This window comes from Mobula hypostoma, chromosome 1 (genome assembly GCF_963921235.1).
Source record: "Mobula hypostoma chromosome 1, sMobHyp1.1, whole genome shotgun sequence".
Classification (NCBI taxonomy): domain Eukaryota; kingdom Metazoa; phylum Chordata; class Chondrichthyes; order Myliobatiformes; family Myliobatidae; genus Mobula; species Mobula hypostoma.
The window spans coordinates 86,879,792-86,906,794 of NC_086097.1; the positions used below are offsets into that span (position 1 = coordinate 86,879,792).

At 39.5% G+C, this 27,003-nt stretch overlaps 1 protein-coding gene across 6 annotated transcripts in view; it reads left to right on the forward strand.

The window, feature by feature from the left end:
* Window positions 1-26,683, forward strand: part of pcnx1 (pecanex 1) — a 264,326-nt gene extending 237,643 nt beyond the window's left edge. For all 6 annotated transcript variants that reach the window (XM_063052231.1, XM_063052251.1, XM_063052241.1 and 3 more), the window contains 8 exons: window positions 729-829; window positions 6,162-6,312; window positions 8,039-8,269; window positions 12,841-13,115; window positions 14,368-14,567; window positions 16,015-16,451; window positions 19,814-19,954; window positions 25,455-26,683. In XM_063052231.1, coding sequence (XP_062908301.1) covers window positions 729-829; window positions 6,162-6,312; window positions 8,039-8,269; window positions 12,841-13,115; window positions 14,368-14,567; window positions 16,015-16,451; window positions 19,814-19,954; window positions 25,455-25,595 — 1,677 coding nt within the window. In that variant the 3' untranslated portion in view covers window positions 25,596-26,683. The remainder of the gene's footprint in view (window positions 1-728; window positions 830-6,161; window positions 6,313-8,038; window positions 8,270-12,840; window positions 13,116-14,367; window positions 14,568-16,014; window positions 16,452-19,813; window positions 19,955-25,454) is intronic.
* The last annotated feature ends 320 nt before the right edge of the window (window positions 26,684-27,003 follow it).

The window sequence follows — 27,003 nt, forward strand, 5'->3', positions numbered from 1 at the left end:
AGTCCTATCATGTATGATTCTCTGGCCTTTCTTTCCACTCAATTTTTGTCTCTCCAGGTTTTTCTCAGTCAATAGAAGCACAATGATGCAGACCTTTTATTATTTAGATGGCTATACAACTACTTAGCTGCTAGTGATGTTCCTTTTGAAAATGTTGTACTTGAGTTGCATGTGCAGTTGCTATTTGAATTCAGCTGCAATTATTAAACAGATTTTAACTAGGATTCCAGGCTTTGTTCCTGCATGCATTGTAATAATATACCAGGAAATGCAAAGTGAAAGCTGCAAACAGCAATCTATTGACTAAATTATGTGGCCAATGGGGAAATTATAAAACCCCTAGATATTTCCTAATCCCTTATTTGTATGGGTTTCCATGTAATGTCCAAAATAACAGGTCTTGTGTTGAAAAAGAGAAGTGTACAATAACGAGATTTAAAACTTGATAGTGGTAACTTGATGCTTTCTGGCAGATGGGTAGTAGAGTATTAGGTAACAATACAATAAACTACATAACTTTTTAAAGTTTTTTTTTAATAACCTCATGAGGGAGTCTTGCAGGTTTTAGCATCTTGTAGCTCCATAATCGGATTTCCTGTTGAGAGACTGAACATTTTTTTCACTTTCATCTCATGCTGATATTTTTTATAATTAAAATGCACCTAGGTGGCAGTCTGTGAATTTATTTGATACATATACTGACAGCATGTTTTTCTGAACATTTTCAGCCTTTGCCTTCAGAGAAAGACTCTCCATTGGTGATTCTGTGTTATGGGCTCAGTGTACTGGGGAGGAGAGCTCTCGGGACAGCTTCTCATCATATGTCCAGGTGCTCATTTAATGATCAAAGAATGATAGATTATGCACTAGTCTTGGAATTCTGCCGATCAAATGATACATGCACAATTTTAAATACAAGTATTTGCTAGTGGAGGACTGGTTGATAAGCTCCAGCTACATCAGGTTTATTGTCTAAGCCTTAGTTTGCTTCCAGATGTGGTAATTATGAGTCAAACAATATTGTGAAAAACTTAGATTTCTGATGTTAGAATAAATTGGGAAGGAGACGGTGGTGCCACAATTTGTTTTAATTCATGAGAAAAGAAATTTACTCCAGAAATCCAGCAAAGTGTTGTCCTGATTATTCAATAGATGTTTCATTTCAAGTTATTTTGAATTGTTCAGTTCAAACTGCTCAAAATACTGACCAGTTGGTTTAAAGCCAACATCTGTGGAAGGAGAAGCATTTAATGTTTTACCTTCAGGAACCTTCATCAGAATTGGGGAAATAAAAATTAGTTTTCAATGGAGGAGGAATGTGTAAAATACAGGGAATATCTCTGATAGGGTGACCCAAAAGTCTTAATTGGGAACAGTTAAGCCACTTTGTGCACGTGTTGTAAGCATACTATAGGACATGCCTGGCAGACTATACCACACAAATACAACAAGAGCTAAGCTAACATGATGACAGGCAGAAATGGCCAGTTCGGACACAAAGAAGAATAAGTGAGCTCTCTAAGATGGGGCATTCGATACTGAGTCCAGAGGACTGTAATGTGATTAAAGAGAAGATAAGGTGCTTTTTCTCGACCTTATGTTGGGCCCTTTTGTAGCAATGCCAGACAAATATGATGGTGTGGAAGTGGTATGGTAAGATGGGAATTGCACAGAGGGACCAAACTGGGTGCAATTAGAAATGTTACAGGTTGACTTACTGACAAAAGAATCGAGTTCTACCTCGGGTCTGCAGTCGCAATCTTCCGTTGATCCCCATATGCTTCTGCCGATGCTGGCTGCTCCTTTCAGGAAATGTGGCTATCTTGTAGGTTCTGCCCAACTCCTACAGTATTGCTGAAAAATTGGCATACTCTAAGATTAAGTGGACATCCTACTGTATATCTAAAAACAAATTGGAATTCCCATACTAAGTATGACTATGAGGAGCCGTTGGGATGGACTAGCTTATGTGGAAAGCAGCCAGACAGACATGAACTCTGGGCTGTAGAGGGGCTGATTAGGTCCAATTTACAGGCTGGATATGGCTCATGTCCTGAATGTTGTGCACCCCGGATCTAGGGGTTGACTGGACAAAGGTGGAAGGTGGTGTACCATACAGATCGAAACTTTTACAATTTACACTAATAATTTCTTTAGGAATTGGATGGGTGAGAAATTTTAAAATAAGTTGTACACACCAAATTGGGATGTTACGTTAACGCAAATGAATAATGGAACAAAATTCAAATAAAAAAATAACTTGCAGAATGGTATACTAATTAGAAAATTTCAATATATTTGAAATGCTGCTTTTTTTTGTCAGTGACCCAGACTGATTGGATATTGAAACTGAACTACATGGAAGTAGTTCATGCAGTGGAGCTGGGGGAGGTGGGGGGGTATTGATGGATACAGAGGCACAACTTGTTTAAAAATAATCAACACTGGTTAACAATTTCATTTTTTTAAAATCAGAATGTAGAGTAAGAGATTAAAAAAATAACAGTCCTTCATTTTTGTGAATTTCACTAGAAAAGATAATCAGGAAAACATATGTAGATACAAATTGCTCCTGTTTATCATGTGGTCAGGGATACTATTACAGCTACAGAAAGGGTGAGTAATGTAGCAGGATCCTCTTTTGAGTCAGTATGGGTGGAAGTCAGGAACAGGATGGTAGCAGTTACTCTATTGGGAGTATTCTATAGGCCCCCTGGTAGCAGCAGAGATACCGAGGAGCAGATTGGAAGGCAGATTTTGGAAAGGTGCAAAAATAACAGGGTTGTTATCATGGGTGACTTTAACTTCCCTAATGTTGATTGGCACCTAATTAGTTCCAATGGTTTAGATGGGGCAGAGTTTGTTAAGTGTGTCCAGGACGGACTCCTGTCACAGTATGTTGACAAGGCCGACTAGGGGAAATGCCATACTAGATCTAGTATTAGGTAACGAACCGGGTCAGGTCAAAGATCTCTCAGTGGGTGAGCATCTGGGGGACAGCGATCACCGCTCCCTGGCCTTTAGCATTATCATGGAAAAGGATAGAATCAGAGAGGACAGGAAAATTTTTAATTGGGGAAGGGCAAATTATGAGGCTATAAAGCTAGAACTTGTGGGTGTGAATTGGGATGATGTTTTTGCAGGGAAATGTACTATGGACATGTGGTCGATGTTTAGAGATCTCTTGCGGGATGTTAGGGATAAATTTGTCCTGGTGAGGAAGATAAAGAATGGTAGGGTGAAGGAACCATGGGTGACAAGTGAGGTGGAAAATCTAGTCAGGTGGAAGAAGGCAGCATACATGAGGTTTAGGAAGCAAGCATCAGATGGGTCTATTGAGGAATATAGGGTAGCAGGAAAGGAGCTTAAGAAGGGGCTGAGAAGAGCAAGAAGGGGGCATGAGAAAGCCTTGCCGAGTAGGGTACAGGAAAACCCCAAGGCATTCTTCAATTATGTGAAGAACAAAAGGATGACAGGAGTAAAGGTAGGACCAATTAGAGATAAAGGTGGGAAGATGTACCTGGAGGCCGTGGAAGTGAGCGAGGTCCTCAATGAATACTTCTCTTCAGTATTCACCAATGAGAGGGAACTTGATGGCGGTGAGGACAATATGAGTGAGATTGATGTTCTGGAGCATGTTGATATTAAGGGAGAAGAGGTGTTGGAATTAGGATGGATAAGTCCCCGGGGCCGGATGGAATATTCCCCAGGCTGCTCCACGAGTCAAGGGAAGAGATTGCTGAGCCTCTGGCTAAGATCTTTATGTCTTCATTGTCTACGGGAATGGTACCGGAGGATTGGAGGGAGGCGAATGTTGTCCCCTTGTTCAAAAAAGGTAGTAAGGATAGTCCGGCTAATTATAGACCAGTGAACCTTATGTCTGTGGTGGGAAAGCTGTTGGAAAAGATTCTTAGAGTAGGATCTATGGGCATTTAGAGAATCATGGTCTGATCAGGGACAGTCAGCATGGCTTTGTGAAGGGCAGATCGTGTCTAACAAGCCTGATAGAGTTGTTTGAGGAGGTGATCAGGCATGTAGATGAGGGTAGTGCAGTGGATGTGATCTACATGGATTTTAGTAAGGCATTTGACAAGGTTCCACATGGTAGGCTTATTCAGAATATCAGAAGGCATGGGATCCAGGGAAGTTTGGCCAGGTGGAGTCAGAACTGGCTTGCCTGCAGAAAGCAGAGGGTCGTGGTGGAGGGACTACATTTGGATTGGAGAGTTGTGACTAGTGGTGTCCCACAAGGATCGGTTCTGGGACCTCTACTTTTTGTGATTTTATTATTGAACTGGATGTGGGGGTAGAAGGGTGGCTTGGCAAGTTTACAGACAACGTAAAGGTTGGTGGTGTTGTGGATAGTGTAGAGGATTGTCGAAGATTGCAGGAAGACATTGATAGGATACAGAAGTGGGCTGAAAAGTGACAGATGGAGTTGAACCTGGACAAGTGTGAGGTGGTACACTTTGGAAGGACAAACTCCAAGAGTACAAAGTAAATGGCCAGGATACTTGGTAGTGTGGAGGAGCAGAGGGATCTGGGGGTACATGTCCACAGATCCCTGAAAGTTGCCTCACAGGTAGATAGGGTAGTTAAGAAAGCTTATGGGGTGTTAGCTTTCATAAGTCGAGGGATAGAGGTTGAGTGGCAAGGTAGTGATGCAGCTCTATAAAATTCTGGTTAGGCCACACTTGGAATACTGTGTCCAGCTCTGGTCACCTCACTATAGGAAAGATGTGGAGGCATTGGAAAAGGTACAGAGGAGATTTACCAGGATGCTGCCTGGTTTAGAGAGTATGCATTATGATCAGAGATTAAGGGAGCTAGGGTTTACTCTTTGGAGAGAAGGAGGATGAGAGGGGACATGATAGAGGTGTACAAGATAATAAGAGGAATAGATAGAGTGGACAGCCAGAACCTCTTCCCCAGGGCACTTCTGCTCAATACAAAAGGACATGGCTTTAAGGTAAGGGGTGGGAAGTTCAAGGGGGATATTAGAGGAAGGTTTTTTACTCAGAGAGTGGTTGGAGCGTGGAATGCACTGCCTGAGTCAATGGTGGAGGCAGATACACTAGTGAAATTTAAGAGACTACTAGACAGGTATATGGAGGAATTTAAGGTTGGGGGTTATATGGGAGGCAGGGTTTGAGGGTCGGCACAACTTGGTGGGCCAAAGGGCCGGTACTGTGCTGTACTATTCTATGTTCTATATGCTCTTCATAAGTGTTAGAATTCCTCTAATAATTGAAATAGGGCTTGAACTGAGGTTTTGCTCTGGAGGAAATGAGATTTTACAGCAAGTCTTGCTGTGCAATCTCTCCCAAGAGAAAAATTTATGCTGAGATTTTTGGAGGGAAGATGGTACTTATTGCTGTCAGACTCCTGTATCTTTAGTTATATTTAAGAACCCCTAAAGTACTCCTACAATTCTGACGCTAACTAAATCATACTATCTTTGTGATCATGGTCATGACAATGTTGTGTTCACTGCACACTGCCTGCTACGTTTATAAAATGTGCTTTAGAATAGATTATGTGACTACATAAATCGTTTTACCTACTGGTTTATGAAAAAATAATGGAATATAAGATAGATTAAAGCTAGAAATAGCAATGTTTTTAAAATATGAAAAGAGCAAGTATAACTAATTTAAAGTTGATAAATGCTATGAAATTCTGCTGGAATTCTGAGAGCCTATGGATGCGCATAAATATATTTGAAAATTCTAACCTGAATTTCATCTCTGCAGGTCCTAATGGATCTGCCAGCATTTTTTATGTCAGTATTCCTTTTAAGACTTGACAAAACTAGAGTAGTGCAGAGTCAGTAACCACATAATTAGTGCTAGCTATTAAATTCTCAAGAATCTTACTGACATTATATTTGCCTTTCTCATTTTACTGTTGACAATTCCCCATCTCTATACTTGTATTGATAATAGTGGATTTAGAAATCACTTCTTGGGCTTCACATTATGATGCAGATGTAATCAGGGATCGAACTGGAAGGAGGAATTTGAAATTTATTATTGAGCATCATTGTTCAAGCACAGAGCAGTGCATTTATTATGATCCTTTTGTGAAATTTATAACCATTAAGTGTAGTGCTTATTTTTTAAATGTAACAGATAATGAATATCTCGCATGTTTCTTTTTAGCAACCTTGAATCTTTCTTGTATGGTCTGCATGCACTGTTCAAGGGAGATTTCCGAATATCCTCTGTTCGGGATGAGTGGATATTTGCTGATATGGAGTTGCTGAGAAAAGTGGTAGTTCCTGGAATACGAATGTCACTTAAGCTCCATCAAGTAAGCATGAGACTCTTTTGGAAATTTTAATTCGTGTGGCCATTGTAATCACTACAAGTTGGTTTTCTGTATCCAGGCAAATACTGTATATTCTAGGTAACCAAATACATTTTTAACTTAAATTGGACAATTGAAACTTCCTTTGATAATCAGTAAATTTAACCAATTAGCCCTTGATGGGACAAAGTTAAAGGTGGGGAGTGAGTCAATAAATTCTTTGTTGCTAAATGATCAAATGTGACAAGTCATGTACTGAACATAACTGACTACAAATTATACACTAAAGTTAAGGTCAAGTGTACACAGATTGACATGATATATAACAGAAGTTGTATTCTGATAACAAATTATGAACAAGAAAAGCAGGACAGAAAGGGCACTGATAAATGCTGAATGTTAACTGGAGTGGTAATGTGAGTCTGAGGTTATAAGTCCCTAAGAACACTCGAAGAATAATTCTATTGATTGTTCATCACTTTAATGCCTTGGAGTGCCAGTTCTTCAAATACTACTGGTTTGAACTTAAATGTGAAGCTCTCTATTCCTTCAATCATTATCGATGTTCAAATCCTGATTAGATTATACTGTATATCCTTTACTCAACTTTGCTTTCTGTTCTTTAGCTAATTTCCAACCTATTTCCTTTAAATATTGGTAGATGGGCAAAGAGTTCTTAATAATGTAACACTTAAAGTTACATGATCTTGTCTTTTATGATTTTGAAGCTCTATATGTTTTAATTCTTATCTGTGATCATTTTTAAAATATGTATTTGCTCAGATGATAATTTGATCTGCTAGATTCCAGGGTCCTTTTGAATTAATGCATGACAACACAGGCTTTTCATAGCAGGTTTCATTATATTTTTGTGATCTGTCATCGTGAACATTGGTAAGCAGTGCAGATTCCAGCAATGACATAGAACAAGTCATCCAAGATTAATGTTCTTGCATCTTGCAGCTTTGGTTCACAGTTTCCTGGTAGTCATTTGTGGGAAATGCAATTGCATATAACAGTTGCAGGCTTCCTCTGGCATATATTTTGTGGCTGGTGAATATTACAAATGTCGATATAATGCTTGATTAAATAGTTTCAAAGCCCATCCAAATAATAGGCACAATCTAAAATCTACAATTTGCCACAGTAATCCTTTTGTTATGAATTTCCAGTTAGAAAACACTCATCCACTACTACCCTCTGCCTTAATCTTCTAGAATGGCCTACTGTATAAGATGTTGTTAAAAGCATTATTAAACTAATCATTCTGTCTACAGCAATCTCTGAAAAACACATGATCACATTTATGACACATGATATCTCTTGCTGGTCACTCAGCATTTGGAAAAAGTGCCTACATGAGCACTTGAATTGCTTAGGCCTAAAAGTCTATGGATTAAGTGCTGGGAGACGGGATGCTCAGTGTTGGTGTGGTACAAATGGCTTGTTTCTATGCTGTATTATTTTATGAGTTTATAAGAACAAATATATCAAATGGCAGAACGTTTTATTCATGGTAGCTTCGATTTAAGAGCTCAAAATATAAACCCTGATAAGAGAGTAATACCTTCCTTTTACTTGGGGAGTTGTTCAGTACATCACTGAATGGCTCCATTTATTTTTGTCTGCCCGGTAGACCTTGCTGTTCTTTAAGTGCTGGCTTCAGTGCTAACCAGTGCTTCTGGTGCTTAAGTATTTTGCTTTGAGTTCAACCTATTTGTTTGTTTAGGATCATTTCACGTCGCCTGATGAATATGATGATCCAGCGGTACTGTTCGATGCCATTACATCTCATGAGCAGAACTTGGTCATCGCTCATGAAGGAGACCCAGCCTGGCGAAATGCAGTGCTCTCGAACTCTCCCTCACTATTGGCACTACGACATGTTATGGATGATGGGACCAATGAATATAAAATCATCATGTTGAACAAGCGATATCTCAGCTTTCGAGTCATTAAGGTGTTTTGCTTTGGCATTACATTATTATATCAACTGGAACTGGTTTATTATTGTCACATGTATCAAGATGCAGTGAAAATCTTGTCTGACATACTGTTCATACAGATCAGATCATTATACAGTGCATTGATATAGTACTGGAATTGTTGTGTGGATATTGGGCAATCCACAGAAGTCCCAGTAGCAACAGGTGCATTTTCAGTTTCATACCTCAAATGCATAGCAATTGCACAAGTAAGTTATAAGATCTGAATTGGTAACCCATGTATTTGAAAATAGTTTATAGCTGACATGAAATACATTTTAAATTTGGTCTTATGGCAAGAGTAACCAATTTCAGAACACATATTCTCTTTGGTAGTGTCTTTATGCCAGTGGCCCCCACCTCTGGGCCGCGGACCGATACATTGCTGCAAAGAATGCAGTGATGCAGCGGTAGTTGGAATGCACCCAGCACATCTTTAAGAAAGAAGCCGAAATAAACAAGCTAATTAAATAGGTGCCGCCCGGCACGTAAATGTCGGCCCAGATCAGAGGTGATTGTCGATTGCGTCGCCTCTGATCTGGGCTAACATTTACGTGCTGGGCGGCACCTAATTAATTAGCTTGTTTATTTCGGCTTTTTTCTTAAAGGTGTGCTGGGTGTGTTCGAACTACCGCTGCATCACTGCATTCTTCGTGGCAATGTATCAGTCCGTGGCCCAGAGGTTGGGGACCACTGCTTTATGCTGTCCCTCATCCAGTCTGCTGATGAGTTTCTACAAATCGTTTGAATAACAAGAAAATGCAGTGACTGCAGCCTTGTCATTCATAATTGGCCTGGCATCATCATGTTTCCAGACTGAATCCTAGGAAGGGCTCTAAACTAAATATAAAATTATCTTATTGCCACCTCTGTTGATCCTTCTTGCACTCACTACCCAAGATTAGTTTAATGATTGCTCTTGATTTGAAAGAAGGCATTGTATATTCAAGGTTAACTGGGCAACACATGATGGCCTCAATAAGTGTAACGTGTGATGTGGACAACGCAGGTTTATATCAGAGTGCTATTGACAGCAGATTTCTTGTTTAACATCAGCAGTACTTCCAGCAATGTAAATGACTATTTTGGAATACTAGGCAATCATTTCATGCAGAATTTCAATATACATGTATATTTAAACAAAAGCCAATCTCCTTTACTGTTTCAGTGCGCTCTGATAAATGATTTGCTTAGTTGTATTATTACCTTAGACTTTTGAACAGAATGTGAACTTACTTTGATGTGATCAGCAGCTGTGGAATGTGGTAATGAAGTTTTAATATTCAATCAGAGCAGCCTTTGTGCATGCTTATCTGCAAACCACAGTATCTGAGTGCCTGGCTGTTCTCATATATCAGTCAAAGTATCGAGCGAACTGCTCTTTACAAGGTCAAAGGAATTAGTCCATGTCACTTCTATTTGTTGAGAATACCTTCAGAGTAGAAATAAATGATGGCGTTTTGTTTGACAGATTATACAGTCAAAATATGTATAAACAATTAGTTCAATGCCCATTTAAAATAGTACAGAATAGCAGTATTTTGGCTCATCTAATGTACAACATTTCAAAATGTATAACAAGATCATTTTCCACAAAAGATATTATTTTGTGGAAAACATATGTATATTACAGAGGATGTACAAAAAATTATTGAGCATCCTTTTTAAAGAACGAAGATGAAGAGATAGAGAAAAATTTGGAGAGGGCATTATAGGGGTAGAACAAGAGCTAAATATATCGCTCTCAAAGGTGGAGCAATTAAAATGAGCAACGTCTGAATTGAAGGGGTTTGCATGTCTGAAGGAGAATGAAGTTGTCAGAACTAAGGGCATGAAGAAGTTTTAAAACATGGGTGAGAATTTTAAAATCAAGGCTTTACTTATCCAGGAATGAATATGGGGTGGTGAGCAGAGGGCGATAGAAGAGCAATGGAAATTCAGATCTAGCAAAAGATCTTTTCCATACAATTTATAGAATAGAATGAGGAGTTAGAGCCATAAGAGCAATGAAATAGCTATGTCCAGAACCAACAAAGATGTGAGTAAGCAATGTATGAAGAAAGGTAGGGCTGAATTGGGCAATTTAATAGAGGTAGAATTAAGCATTTTATCACTGTGTTATCCAAAATGCACTGTAGGATCCATTTTAACATCAGTAATTGTACAGTGCAGTTTGGCCTCCTATAGTAGCCAGATGGATGGGAATGAAAAATTATCTTTTATAGTTTCATTACTTAACTGAAGAAAATTCAGATCTGCCCTGCGCAGAGTCAATGCGAGGAAAGCAGCTGGCCCAGATGGAGTCACTGGGAGGATTCTTAAGGACTGCGCAGATCAACTAGCGGGAGTATTTACTACCATCTTCAACCTCTCGCTACTACAGTCTGTAGTCCCCACCTGCCCTAAGTCAGCCACAATAATACCCATACCAAAGAAACGTGCAGTGAACTGCCTTAACGACTATCGCCCAGTTACTCTAACTCCTATCATCATGAAATGTTTTGAGAGACTCATACTGTCTTATATTAAGTCTGCCATAACTGCTGACCTTGATAAATACCAGTTTGTGTATCGTGCAAACAGATCGACAGAGGATGCAGTCATCACAGCTCTCCACACAGCCCTTACAAACCTGGAGCAGGATAACACCTATGTAAGAATGCTGTTTGTGGACTACAGCTCAGCTTTTAATACAGTCATCCCCCACAAACTGGTGCAAAGATTGAGCAACCTGGGCCTTGGCAGTTCACTGTGCTCATGGATACTGGATTTTCTGAGTAACAGACCCCAAAGTGTCAGGATGGGAGAACAGACATCATCTACTCTCATCCTGAACACCGGTACACCACAGGGGTGTGTTCTCAGCCCCATCCTCTATTCTCTTTTCACCCATGACTGCTCTACCATTCACTCCACCAACACCATTGTCAAATTTGCTGACGATACCACCCTAGTAGGTATCATATCAGACTATGATGAGACAGCCTATAGGGAGGAGGTAAAGCATTTGACAGAATGGTGTTGTCACAATAACCTGGACTTGAACATCACAAAATCCAAGAAGCTGATAGTAGACTTCAGGAAATCAAAGCGCGTCGAGCACTCTGCTCTGCACATATACGGGAAAGAGGTGGAGAGAGTAGAGAGTTTCAAGTTCCTCGGCGTCCACATCTCGGCTGACCTCACCTGGACTGCCCATATCTCTTATCAGGTGGGGAAGGCCCAACAGAGGCTCTACTTCCTAAGGAAGCTAAAGCACGCTCTCCTCCCTCATCACCTGCTGATCAACTTCCATCGGACAACTATAGAGAGCCTCCTGACGTAATGCTGTGCAGTGTGGTTTGCCAGCTGCACAGAACAGAACAGGAGGGACTTGCAGTGGGTGGTGAGGGTAGCAGAGCGGGTTATTGGCACAACATTACCCTCCCTCAGAGACATTTATACTGGCAGACTTCAAAAAAAGGCTACTTGTATTTCAAAGGATCCCACTCATCCTGGACATCACCTGTTTTCCCCTCTACCCTCTGGGAACATTAAGGAAGAATACAAAGGGACTCCGTAACAGCTTCTACCCACAAGCACTGAAATGTATAACTCCCCCTTCCCTTCTCCTGCCCCCCTCCTAAGACAGCGGCACCAAAATGCATCGCACTTCCAGGAATGGCAGGTGTGCAATAGTCCTACCCCCCCCCCACCCCCCCGTCTATATATTATTAATTTTGGACTGCACTCCTGAGGTTTTAGAGTTAATTTTACGTATATATTTTTTGTCATGCTGCAAAACGTTGAGCTGCTAGACTGTGTTTCATTGCACCATAACAATGACAATAAAGATATTCCCCTTCTTCTCCTCCTCTTCCATCTCCATCTTCTCCATCTCCATCATCAGGTGCTTTGCAATTAAGACTTTGGAGGGGAACGTAGAGTTTTGATGAAGTGAAGGTTGTAAGCAAACACATGGAAACAGAATCTTTTCTTGATATTAAACACAAGAAATACTGTAGATGCTGGCAATCCAGAGTGATACACACGATATGCTGGAGAAATTTAGGAGGTCAGGCAGTATCTATGGAGAAGGATGAACAGTGGATGTCTCAAGGCGAGACTCTTCATCAGACTGGAAAGAAAGGAGGAAGAGGCCAGAGTACAAAGATGGGGGGAGGGAGGGGGCGAGAATGGATTCATTTGCAATTATGCCTTGATGCGTTTGGACAAATCTAGAGGGATATTCAGAGAAATAGTATGACCAAATAGGTTTACAATAGAAAGATTATATTTATGCAGATATATAAGATATTATTTTGTGTATCATTTTACTTCCAGGTATTCTGTCAAGGCTTCCATTCTAGAAATAAAGTTGTTGAGAACTTCATGTTTGAGGGGGGAGGGGAAGGTGTAAATTTGGATCTTTAATGGAGAAAGTCAGAAGTTGTACCTATGTCAGACCCTAAAGATGAAGTGACAGAATTAAAGAAATAAAACAATGTTATGGAACAAGTGATCTCTGTACTCCATTGTTTCACACTCTATCCTTGTCTGTGTGCAGGTGAATAAAGAATGTGTCCGGGGATTGTGGGCTGGCCAGCAGCAGGAACTGGTATTCCTGCGAAACCGCAACCCAGAACGAGGAAGCATCCAAAATGCAAAGCAAGCCTTAAGAAACATGATAAACTCTTCATGTGATCAGCCAATTGGTTACCCAATTTATGTTTCTCCACTCACAACCTCCTACATCGACACACATGAACAGCTGAAAACTATCCTGGGGGGGCCCATAAGTATCACAAACATAAAGAATTTCATTGTGTCTACATGGCATAGGTAAATTTTTAACTTGTTAAAATACTTTTATTCAAGAAATAGAAACTCACTCAATGCATGTGGCCTAACTGGAAAAGTTTTTATTAATGGATACAGGAATCAGAAAACAGAAAAGGCATCCCATTGGTGTTGACTGTATTTATTTATGGAGATACAGTGTGGAATAGTCCTTTCCGGCCCTTTGAGCCACACTGCCCAGCAATCCCCGATTTAATTCAAGCCTAATCACAGGACAACTTACAATGACCAATTAATCTACCAACTGGTACGTCTTTGGACTGTGGGAGGAAACTGGAGCACCCAGATGAAACCCACGTATAGTAGTAGTATGCAGCCGTCGTTCCCAGGGGTTCTTGGGTTTGTACCTCTGGTGGACTGTGTCTCTCCAGGGCGCAAGCCTCAGAAGGAAGATTTGAAGAACTGACTGTAGCTCATGCAGTGGGTTTACCATCTCTACATCACTGACGTTGGCCAAGGGAAAGGCAAGCGCTGATACAGTTCGGCACCAGTGTCGTCGCAGAGGTTGCCAGAGTAAAGTTGTAAACAGCATCAAACTGCTTTAGGGACCCCGGCTGCAGATTTACTCCCGAAGCCTTTCCCAAGGGTGGGCATTGCGGCAAGGCAGTGGAGGTTTAAAATCAAGTTTTCTTTCTCCTAGGCAGGCTGCTGTCCAAGCAAAGACGAGCCCCACCTGCCCAAATCAATTGGTTTTGAGTCGCCAGTGGTCCGCCTTTGCCCCTTCTCTTGTCAGTAGAAACAGTTCCACCAGGCCTAGTAGCTAAGCCACACGTGAAGGCCAAGAGTTGGACTTGGTTGTCAGAGGCTGTTGGAGTTGCAAACCACTTGGAGCACTTCATAGGTGGTGCGAGCTTATCCTCAGTACCACCCCTGGCTATGACAACCTTAGGAAACTTAATATATGACATTAAAAATATGTAATACTGATGAGATAAAGTAATTACTAAACATGGAGAAAGGAAACTAGTTCTGCTGTTCATATAAACAAACATATGTATGTTTGACTTTTAAACTTAATATCATGGGAGCTTGTTTGTATGCACAGGTGCCCATAAGTTGGGTTATCTTAACTGAAAAATGGCCTGCATTGGGTTATCCACTGACTGTGACTAATTATGTTGCTCCTGTCTGCACTTACCAGTATGGTGCTTCTTGCAAATGGGTGTCATGATCTCCTTTAATAAAAATTTCAAGTAACCATAAATTCTAACACGTTTTTAACTGTTCTGTTCAGGCTATGGAAAGGATGTGGTGCTGGTTGTAACAGTGGTGGAAATATTGAGGATTCTGATGTGGGAGGAGTCTCCACTGCCAGTAATAATGTGACTGCTAATGAGTCCCAAAGTAGTACTTCCCATGGAGGCTCTGGACCAGTTGGATATGGATCTGGAGCAGGTCTTCAGCCGCCAGTTACATCTAACCCTCCCGTACTGGGTAAGGATACGGTGGTCTGTAATATATTACGCTTCTTTTAAAGTCGTTCATAATTGTAATCAAAGCCCCATCAGTAAAAGCATACGTTCAGTGAGTCCAATATTAACATTATTGACAGTGATAGGGAATTCAGTTTCCTTATAGCCAATCGTAGATGGTTTAAGCAGGGATCTGTCAGAAGAAAGCAAACACTGGGTGTTTTTAAGGATTGTTACACTACAGTGGAATGTCAGAGGCCGATGTTACTTGACATAGTAAAAAATATCTATGGCAGAAATGAAACAGTTCTGCCTTGTTGTTCTGCTAGCTGATCCTTTAACTTATAACAACGCAGGGCACCATTCAGCCCATCAAATCCACACAGCTCTCAGGGAAGCAATCTCATTAGTTCTGTTCCCTCTCTCCTTTATTTTGCCCTTGTATCCCTGAAAATCATTCTCTCAAACATACCCGTCAATTTCCCATTGATACTTTTCACTATTAATTACACTACGAGGGATTTAAATATGCCCACTGACATGTCTTTGAGATGTGGGGATATGCAAGCTCTGCATAGCAGCTAAGGTCAAGATTGAACCGGAGTCCCAGCAGTTGTGAGACCTTAATCAGGCGTAATGTTTTCAATGGAGACTGATTTTACTGAGCTAGGATGCTTCGCATGTTTCAAATATAACTTTTCAACTTGGGTTGTAACTCTTTGACAGCAGTCTCTACTGAGACAACCTCTTTGTAGTTCTATCAAAACCTGGGATTAGCCTAACATTTTATACTCTCGTTCCATTAAAGATTTCCAATGTTTTCTTTGGGGCAAGCAGGAAATTTGTTTCATTTTGAAAGTAAATAAAGCCATTAAAGGCAGCCCTGTGATTACAAGAAGATTCTGTTCCTGAGAACGGTTCATAATTTTGTTTTAATGAATGGAAACAGTATGACAAGAGAATGAGCAGTCATGGGAAAAATGGGGCTGCCAGCCAACCCAAGTCAATGAGTGTGTTCAGTGCTCCCATCTTTGCTTAGTTTGACTCTCAGCCCCCAAAGTTGCAGTAGGTGGATGGAATGACACAGAAATGTCCAGGTTCCTCCTGGCAGTAGATTGCTGCGACCCTACAGAAGCAGGCAAATCCATCCCCATCCATCCTACTGGTCTACCAAATGTGTGTTTGTATGTACCGATGGCCATAAGTTTGGCATTCATAACCTGGGCAAGATGTAAATGTGATCTTCTGATCATCTATTTGGCAGCCTTATTATTATCACATTTCAGGTTATTCATAACCATACAGGAATGTGAATTAAGACACTATTCCAGCTTGAGAATTCTTTGAAGTTATTTACTTCTAGAGTACTTATGAAAGATAGTAAATGTATTTCTTGTGTTATCAAATTTTCAATGTAATCTCGGATGGTCTGTGTTTTAGAAGATTCTACTTATGCTTGGTTACCACAGGGACTAGCCACAGCAGCCACTCAGTACAATCCAGCCTTGTCAGACATTCCCCCGCACGTGCCTCAGTTGCCAGCCAATCTTCATATCGTTACAACAGTCGCCACTCTTCCTTACGGACGTCTGCCACTGGCCTGGTACCATGCCGTCGTTCATCCACAAGTCAGTTATCATTGCGAAATCTGCCTAACTCAATCCAGTCTCGACTGTCTATGATGAACCAGATAGAACCATCGAGTCAGATGGGTGCTCTGAGTATACAATGCGGTCTGCCTTCCTCCAGTAGTTCCAGCCAGAGTATTCCCATCTGCAAGCGCAACACACTAGCAGGACTTCTGGGAACAGAAGGTGTCCCCAGTGTAGACGTTCAGTCCGGCAGCAACTCAAGTACAACGTTCAACACGCCTGCCAAAAAAGATGGACCTAACTACAAAGTCCAGGTGCGTATACATGAACAGATAGTATGTCTTCTCCTTAATTTGGAAACAGTCTGCTACTGGATGTTGTAATTATTGTTGTGTTCTTCTGTTTGAATCTTGGAGTTCACCCATAAAACAATACTGAGTCAGTGTGAGCTGTGGAGCTTGGATCCAACTGAAAAGACTCAAAACAGTTTTGTTTAGTTTGAGTGTGTACTTACTTGTTTGTTGAGAGTCCAAAGGCTGGAAAGGGCTGTCTTTTGCATTATTAGCCTTTTAACAAATTCAAGTTAGTACATCTATTATAACTGCAACTTGATATTAATGAGAACATATATTCAGTGTGTCCATAAAGCTCCATAAAATATCCTTTAAAAATCTCAGAGTAAAGGTGTAAGCTATACCTAGTATAGGGTACATCAAGATCTACCTCAATATTATACTCTCTTTCTATCTCTTCTAATTTGGGTAAATTTGCAACTTATCACAGGGCCTTCTGTGACTGAATTAGTATCTCTTCCTCTGTTTTGCTTTAGTCTAACTATTTATGCTGGAGTTTCTATCTGATTAGTTGGTGATATTATATGTTGGGGAGCAGAGAGAGAGAGAGAGAAAGAAAGAGCATAGCAGTATACTGAAAAGATTTGTCTAAGCTATACTGTTGGTTTAGAGTATAGGTGTACAATTTGTTTACCTATTCAGCTAAAACACTTCTTATTCTTTTACTTTCATGACTTGGGTTTTATATGTATCTCGGACTTCTTAAAAATTGTATCTGAAAGAGCTGGTTTTATTTCAGAGTATTACAAGTACATAACATACTGTAAAATGTATGGTTTGCATTAACAACCAACACAGCCTAAAAGGATGTGCTGGGAGCATCCCACAAGTGGTGCCAACACAGCATGGCCACAATTGTTCTGCAGAATAGCACAGCCAACAACAACTACCCCAACGAAACAAAATAAAACAACAGCAAATAAGAGAAAATCTACAGATGCTGGAAATCCAAGCAACACACACAAAATGCTGGAGGAACTCAGCAGGCCAGGCAGCATCTATGGAAATGAGCACAGTCGACATTTCAGCCTGAGACCCTTCCTACAGTTGACATTTCAATTCCTTGAAATGATCTCTAATTGATATTATGCTACATTTTACAATGTAGACAAACACTTGAAACTGAATCATGTCTTAAAGCAGATACAATTTGGATGGTATAATGGTTTATTCATTTTTATGTAAACTTTGTAAAATATCAGGGAAACAAACCTTAACTGTTTGTGAAAGAGTCAGAATTAAATTCATAAATGGAGTGTATTACTTGTGACTGGACTCTGAACTATTCTTAAATCAATCAGCTCCTATAGAGCTCATTGTGAATCATTGCCAAAATTTAAATTCCCAAGGCTTCATTCATTATTTTGTTGAACTTGTATCAAATAATTACTAAAAGAAGCAGAAGATAGCCTCTCAAAGTAATAGGTCTGTGTTCTGTCTGGTACCCCTTTCAGCCATTTCCGTAGACGGGAACTGTTGTTTGATGGTGAACCATAGAAGTTTTTCTACTGAGAGCTGCTGCAACTGGATTCAACAGTGGGATAAAGTTAAAAAGCTACTTTTATTTTAATCAAGTCCAAGAATCCCTGCCAGCAGCAGGGTCTCTTCATTTTTTTTTGCCATTTGAACATTGTACTAAAAGTGGAATCTGGCAGCCAGTGTCCTACAAGGTCACGTCCAGCACTCATCTGTACATTGTGCAACCCAGTTAAAGTAAAGGTGGCAAAGTGGTGCAGCTAGTTAAGCAGCTGCCTCACAGCAGGAGTACTATCCTGGCCTTGGGTGCTGTCTGTGGGGTTTGTACATTCATCCTTAGGCCATGTTGTTAGACCACTGTGTTCTTCCCATATCCCAAAGATGTGCAAGTTGGTAGGTTAATTAGCCACTTTAAATTGTTCCTCATGACTGAATCAGAATCAGGTTTATTATCACTGGCTTGTGACCTGAAATTTGTTAACTTAGCAGCAGCAGTTCAATGCAATGCATAATATAGAAGAGAAAATAATAATAATAAATAAAATTGAAATAATAATTAATAAGTAATTCAATTACAGTATGCGTATATTGAATAGATTTTAAAAGTGCAAAAATACAGAAATACTGTATATTTAAAAAGCGAGATAGTGTCCAAGGGTTCAATGGAGAATAAAAATAATTAATATAGAATAAGTGTATTTGGGTGGTTGATGGTTGGCACAAACTTGGTGAGATGAAGTTCCCATTTCTGTGCTGCATGAGTATGTGACTTTGTCACTTTCCACCTGCTGCCCACCAGTTTAGTTCTCATCTGGTGATTTCATGCATCATGGACGTGAATTCCTGGATGAGGGTTCTAGAGTGTTTAGACGTTGTATGCTGTCTTCCCACATTTTCTAATTGCAAGCAGATCTATCCTTCAGATAATTTCAAGCTAGCCATACTAAGGTCCAAAACCAGCATAAGCCTTTTCTTATGTCCCATGAACAGCATAATGCTCTTGAGTGAGTTGATTTGTCATGAGATAAAGTATATCACACACAAGTCTTATGTTTTGTAACTCCAAAGGGTAAAATGAGTCTACCTTGTTTTTACTTTTTAGCGAGGCATGCATGGTGACATAATGACATATGCCAATCACATACTTTTACATATAACCCCATAATGATCTATGTAAACAACATAGAATGCTTAATCAAACCATATATTTACAGTATTACTCAAATATTACTGAAATATTAAATACATAAAAACAAGCAATATTTTGTCCACTGCATCCAGGAAAATATTAAATTCTGGTGAATTGTCAATAGTCATTAAATTAAATCTTATGAATTGTAGATTTTGTGAAGTTTAATTCTGTTGACATTGATTTGTTTTACTTCCAAGAAAATTGTTTTATATTTCACACATCACAAATCATAATTGCGTAGCACAGAGAGCTGCTGAGCTGCATTCTGTGCCGTAGTCATTGGGTAGTGTGTCTTAATGATTTAAAACACAGTATGCTTTGGAATTTTAGTGAACAAAGTAAATACTAACAAAATGCATATCTGTGCTGACGGCTGGAAACCACAGCAAATATTAAAATTTAGCCTATTCGAAATCAGCATAAAATTTAGAATGAAATATTCTCATGAATACATACTCAGTGAAATCCTAAATGCTATGAAGCCACTTACAATGGAAGATCCTAATAAGCTTGGAAATTGAAAATGCTGATTGTAGCAATGACATTTATAAATGCACTGCACACACTGCACATCGATTTTCTGTTCAAAGTAATTGGCTGGTTAGTGATATCTGTGTCGACCCTCCTCCCCCCCCCCCCCCCCGGATACTTGCAGATAATCGATACTGGTCAAATCATGGAAGCCATCAATATATCCAAGAGGAGAGAACTGCACTGGCCAGATGAAGGAATCAGAATGCGAGCAGGTCGAATCAGCTGGAAAGACTGGAATCCTCGGGAGGGCATGGAAGGCTATGTAAGTTACATTGTCTATCAGTATTTTCTCTATTGAAGCACCAAGATTGCAATCACAGTCAGAGGCCAGAATGAATATTTTTTGAAAGATTTAGTACAGAGCAGGACAGTGAGGTTGAGATATAATCTGACATTTGTAGAAAGGCTGAGGCAGCAGTCTAGTATAGCTAAATAAGAATGGGCAATTACTAATAAAAAGATTTGAGACTTTATTGGAACAATACATCGTGGAACCAACTGAAGGTTCAAAGGAACATCTAAACAAGCCTTGATGCATTTTGGAAACAAGTTCTTGGACTGATGAAGTTAAAATAGAACTTTTTGGCTGCAGTGAGCAAAGGTATGTTTGAAGAAAAAAGGATGCAGAATTTCATGAAAAGAACCCCTCTCCAACTGTTAAGCACCGGGGTTTTTCGATCATGCTTTGGGCTTGTGTTGCAGCCAGTGGCATGGGAAACATTTCACTGGTAGAGCGAAGAATGAATTCAATTAAATACCAGCAAATTCTGGAAGCAAACATCACACCATCTGTAAAAAAAAAGCCGAAGATGAAAAGAGGATGGCTTCTACAACAGCATAATGAACCTAAACACACCTCAAAATCCACAATGGACTACCTCAAGAGGCGCAAGCTGAAGGTTTTGCCATGGCCCTCACAGCCCCCTGACCTAAACATCATCGAGAATCTGTTGATAGACCTCAAAAGAGCAGTGCATGCAAGACGGCCCAAGAATCTCACAGAACTAGAAGCCTTTTGCAAGGAAGAATGGGCAAAGATCCTCCAAACAAGAATTGAAAGACTCTTAGCTGGCTACAGAAAGCATTTGCAAGCTGTGATACTTGCTAAAGGGGGTGTTACTAAGTACTGACCATGCAGGGTACCCAAATATTTGCTTTGGGCCCTTTTCCTTTTTTGTTATTTTGAAACTGTAAAAGATGGAAATAAAGAAGTTTTCTTGCTTAAAATATTGAAGAAATGTGTCAGCTTTAACTTTATGCCCTTTGGAAATCAGGTCATCTTTTACTCACTTAGCTATTCACAGTAACAGAAATTTTGACAGAAACTTTCGTATGGCACTCTGTGTGTGTGTGTGTGTGTGTATTTATATATTGCTTCAAAGAAAAAAAAAATTCATGACATATGCCAGTGATATTAAATGATATTCTGATTCTGGAACAGTGTTAGATGACTAAAGGACAATAAATTTAAGATTACTATTGAAAAACAGGATGATAGAAAACTGAAAATGATAGATGTTACATTCAAAGCAGTTGTAAAGATAATGTTGCAATCTATAAGTACAAGTACAGAGTACATTTATTATCACAGTACATATGCAGATAACATCCCTGGGATTCGTCTTCCCACAGATGGCCATGAAACAAAGAAAGACCATGGAATCTATTCAAAGAAAACATCAAAAACCAATGTGCAGAAAAAAGCAACAGATCATGCAAACAGCAAAAAATGAGCCCAAAAAAACGCAATATAAAACATCAAACCACAAAGTCTTTGAAACAGTTCAGTTCAATTTAGTGCTGTGTCATCATTGACTGCAGGTTGCAGAGCCAGGCCGCCATGATCAAAACGCACAAAATAGCAATTTAAAAGAAGGAGTAATTAGAAACACATCATAACATGAACTACAGAGACCAATCAACAAACTGCATCGATTAAACCATCAAGTGAGAGGCAGTGTGAGACCGGTCAAACACAAACATCTTCCACCGGGAGCAGTGAGCTAGAGCGAGAGAGAAGACCAATCAAATGCAGACATGCGGCACTCTACCCCTGCTCGCCTTCTACTCTCGTCCATGTAGACTTCATTCTTGCTCAACACTTTCAGCGGTGAGATTGGTGAGAAATGGAGTTTTTCATGGGCCCACACCCCATCTCTAGGCTTCTTGGCCTCCAAGCTGCACACTCTGCTCGAAACCTCACTGAACTCTCTCAGAGGCAGCAAAGCGCCTGATTGCTCAGTCGGACCAAAAACACACCGTCAAAATGTAAATCACAGGTTCCAATAGTAACAGAATCATATTTGAAAGAAGTAAAAGAAGTAGTTTTGTGAATTGTCTTCAGCATCCAGCAGCGTCATCTAGAAATCATTCTTAGTGTCTGTAGAAAGAATATTGAGATTAACAAGATTAAATCATTTTTGAGGAGATTATCATCAGATGTAGTGCAATTGGATTTTCAAAAGCATTTGATAGAGGTTTTCAAAAATGGTTGGGATCATTTATAGACTTTCTGATAATAAATAATTGAAAAAAATTAAGTGTAAAGAAGGTACAATATCTACAAAGATTAAGGAAGCAGCCAAGAAGCTATCATATGGTATCTAATAATAAGGATACTAACTTTGCAGGAAGAAAAAGCTATTTTTCTGTGATGGGAAACTAGCAAATGTAATTGTACATGGGTTCCCACTTAGTGCTACCATTAAGCAATGGTTAATTACAGTGCTCTTCATCCTCTCATCTGAACAGTCACAGATACATGTCCCCATACACTTTTAACAAAGGGCATCCACTGGATTTGCATGCTATAGTTTAATCTGTCATAATCGCTGCCCTCTGCTACCACTCTCCTGCCAAGTATTACCCACACTTAGTGTGAAGTAATGTTGGGTCAGCTGGGGTGAGTGGCTGCTCAGATGCATGGTGAATACAGACCACCCAGATCCTACAGTCCAACTGTTTTGTTGGAAATCAGTTTCATTTTCTATGGCTGGCAATTTCTCTTTGGTAACTAGTTCAATGGAGAGGAAGAGATAGCAGCTTCCATCACATGCAATAAAATGGTCTGGGCACACAGTCACAAGTCTTCACTGGGAGCCGTTTCACACACAACTCATTGTTGGGAGAACACAAGCACATACAGACATTCGCATCATGTTTCTGGTAGGTAGCAAGAAAGTCAGCCTCTTCACATTAAACAGTGGCTGATTTGTTATTGTAGGAGCACCAATTGAAGGCAATGGTTCACACTGTATTTAAAAAAAGCTGCTGCAATAGCCCCATTGTATTGATTCCATTAGCACCATCATCCCACAAATGTATTCTGCATGCTAACTGAGATACCAGAATGTAGGGCATTTAAATTGCTGAAAGAAAATTTGTAGAAACAGCAAGCATTTAGTAAATATTTGTTTCTGTAAGGCACAAATAGAAACAGGTGTAGGCTTCCTAGCCCTACAGCCTGCTGAACCTCTGCCTCAAATCCACTTTCCCAGCTAATGCCCTCGATTTACAAAACTCTTGCAATTTCAGCCTTGAAATGTACTAAAATGCTGAATAACTGCAACCTGCTAAGGTAGCATATTCCAGAGGTTTACAATCCTTACGGAGAAGAAATTTCTCCTTGCCTCAGTGCTAATTGAATCACTCATTATTCTGAATGAAGCTAGGCCCATTCAATACTCTCCAGTTAGAAGAGACAACAACCTGGAACCTACCCTATCAGGCCTTCTCAAATAATGATTGTTTATTCTTTTACAGCAAGGGTTCCCAACCTGGGGTCCACGGAACCCTTGCTTAATGGTATTGGTCCATGTCATAAAAAAGGTTGGGAGCCCCTGTTCTACAGTATGAATAAGCCAATGAATTGACAACTGGATTCTATTTCTGCTCCTAGAACAGGGGTTCCCAAACCTTTTTATGCCATGGACCCCTACCATTAAATGAGGGATCCATGGTGTCAATTGATCTTTCATTTAATGGTAGTGGGTCCATAACATAAAAAAGGTTGGGAACCCCTGTCCTAGAATATCCTCCCCATTTCCTTAATATTACACTGATGTACCAGCATTGAAACTTTTCCAGAACAGGATTAGAAATCAATCTTGTGATTCCAAAATAAGTATTTCTATTGACCTGTTGAGTTGTGGGTTTCCAACCTCAGGTGGTAGATAAATGAGAGCAAATCTCCCTGAACTGTCTTATCAATGCTGCCAGCATTTAGACCTGATTATTTTAAAAACTCACTGCAATCTCTTTTGTTAGAAGTTTCATTCCTGTGATTTTTCAGATTTAGGGTTGTTTCTTATGATTTGTCCCTCTTTCTGTTAATTCAAAATCACTTGACGGATACCTGCCAACTTTGATAACTTAAGAACACGGGACATTGTATGGTGAAAATTGGCTGCTCTAGCATGTGCAGGTTTTTCCACTGAGCTTCAATTTGTGTCACTATTATTTACATCTCCTCATTTCTGCAATCATACTGCAAGTACTTACTAGAAGAGAGTATACAATAACTGAGCCACTGTAGAAGGAGATGATAGGTCAGGATTACAAAGGTTCCCTGGGATGTTGTTTTGTTGCACAATATAGGTCAGATTAATTCTGAAGCCTGTGCCTTGATCTAGGTCTAAGTGTTAATGCTTATGTAAGAAAAACTATTGAGCATTAAACATCTAGTAACGTTTTCATGATGAGAAAGAAAAGAAATGATTTGATTTTCTGTTAAGTCTACGGCTAATTTCAAAGTGGGCGCAATAGGATAGTTGTCCATCATCATCATCATCGTTATATTATGTGGACGTTCATGGTCTATGACCATGATTGTTCTTGGCAAATTTTTCTACAGAAGGGGTTTGCCATTGCTTTCTCCTAGGCAGTGTCTTTACAAGACGGCTGTGACCCCAGCCATTATCAATACTCTTCAGAGATTGTCTGCCTGACGTCAGTGATAACCAGGACTTGTGATATACACCAGTTGTTCATATGACCATCTACCATCTGCTCCCTTGGCTTCACATGACCCAAAACCAGGTTGGGGGTGCGGGGGAGGCTAAGCAGGTGCTACAGGTCTTTATTCTTTGGAGCGCAGAAGGTTGAGGGGGGACTTGATAGAGGTGTTTAAAATTATGAGGGGGATTGATGGAGTTGATGTGGATAGGCTTTTTCCATTGAGAATGGGGGAAGATTTAAACAAGAGGACATGAGTTGAGAGTTAAAGGGCAAAAGTTTAGGAGTAACATGAGGGGGAATTTCTTTACTCAGTGAGTGGTAGCTGTGTGGAACGAGCTTCCAGCAGAAGTGGTTGAGGCAGGTTTGATGTTGTCGTTTAAAGTTAAATTGGATACGTATATGGACAGGAAAGGAATGGAGGGTTATGGGCTGAGTGCAAGTCGGTGGGACTAGGTGAGAGTAAGAGTTCGGCACGGACTAGAAGGGCCGAGATGGCCTGTTTCCGTGCTGTAATGGTTATATGGTTACACCTTGTCCAAGGGTGACCAACAGGCTAGCAGAGAGGAGTGCCTTACATGTCCTTTTGTAGAGACGTTATTTCCACTCCACCATCCTGATAGATGTCCACTGATTATTGAAAAAGCACAACATGGAGAAGTAGAAAAAAATCTAAACATGGTCTTCAATTGTATATTGAATTAATAAAGTATATTATAGAAATAAAAAACATTGCATTGTATTGATTTTTATGAAATGTTTACTATTTCATATTTTCTTAATTGAAGACTTACTTTCTCCATGTCCAGGTGATTCACCGTTGGGTGCCTTGCAGCAGAGAGCCTAGTAGCAGGTCCCATATAGACAAGACTATCCTGCTCGTCCAGATTGAAGACAAATATGTTCCTATCATTGAGACTGGGGTCCTAGAACTGGGAGCTGAAGTTTGAAATACTTGCACGTGATGGAGACCAGAGTAAATCTCACCATGCTGACCTGTGTTCCAAATATATTTCTGCAACAGCTGGAGGTGGGAAAGATGATTCATAACCTAATTCCTTGCAGTCAAAAGCTTTGAAGGATGTTGCTTTGTCACATCTCAAATGAAGTGAAAGGAAAACTGCATTGAAGCAGAACTCTTGATTCAAAAATATAATTTGTCTTTTTTAAATTAAACATTTTAAAAATTCTATGCATCTCATATGCTTTAAAGAACATGTTATAAGTTGTAAGTAGATTTTATTGAATATTTTGTTTGTATTTATTTATTTGCCAATACTGAGAATGCCATAGTTTCATACAGTGCACGTTTAAACTCTTTAAAGAAGTTTTTTGAGGTTATTGATGGGTTATACTTCTGTTGACCATACAAAAGAACTATCATTTCACTACTATCTCATTCCTTCTGAGTCATGACTGTGTTAAAGACAACTGCACTAATTAACAACAAATGCACTAAATATTCTGAGGTTACTCAGAGCTTTTTATTTATATAAATGCCATTATATTTTAAAATGCCTTTCAGGATGAGAACTTTAATCATCGACTCATGTCATGCTACAATCTCACCTCTTTTTTTTCTTTTGACTTGAAATTTTTATTTGTTTTCAATAGAACCTGTAAACAGTTGTATAATTTTTTGATATTTATTACTGTGAACTTTTTGCGTTATATAATCTTTCGTTTCTGTGTATTCAGGGAAAGAAATTTTAAGATAAAGTTAAGTGGGTTCAGCAGTAGTTTTGCTGGACTGATTTGCAAAATGACTGGATACAGTTAACTGTTTCCTCGCAGGCCGTGCAATTTAAACCCCTCCCCTCTGTATCAAAGCAACAGCCACAACAAAACATATATGAAAGGGGTTGGGTGCTTGTATGTATACACAAAACTTGTAAATAATGTAGTTGATGTTTAAATAAAGATGACAGAAACATAAGTGATTTTTTTGAAGTGTACTGCATCTGAAACTAAATACAGTATTGAAATTATGGTCAATGAACGCAATTTTATAATAAAGCAATTCCTTCTTGATGCAAGAATTTTGCCTCCTATTTAAGCTGCATTTGTTTCTTTTCCTCCAGTCCTAACATTGGGTCATTCTCAGCCAATCATATCTTTAAAGAATACTTATTAGCAATATCACTTAAAATAATTGAAATATTTGCCTCTATTATAATAGTAATATTAGTTAAATGGCTAAATATTGGCAATGACAGTCTCTTATTACAACTTTGGTCTGAACAGCTTTATATCAGAAGTGAAATGAGGCCTAAAGCTATGTGGTCTTAGTGAAACTGCAGCTGATCAGTATCAAACAAGTCAATGGAAAATAAGTATTATTTCAATGGTTCAAATTAA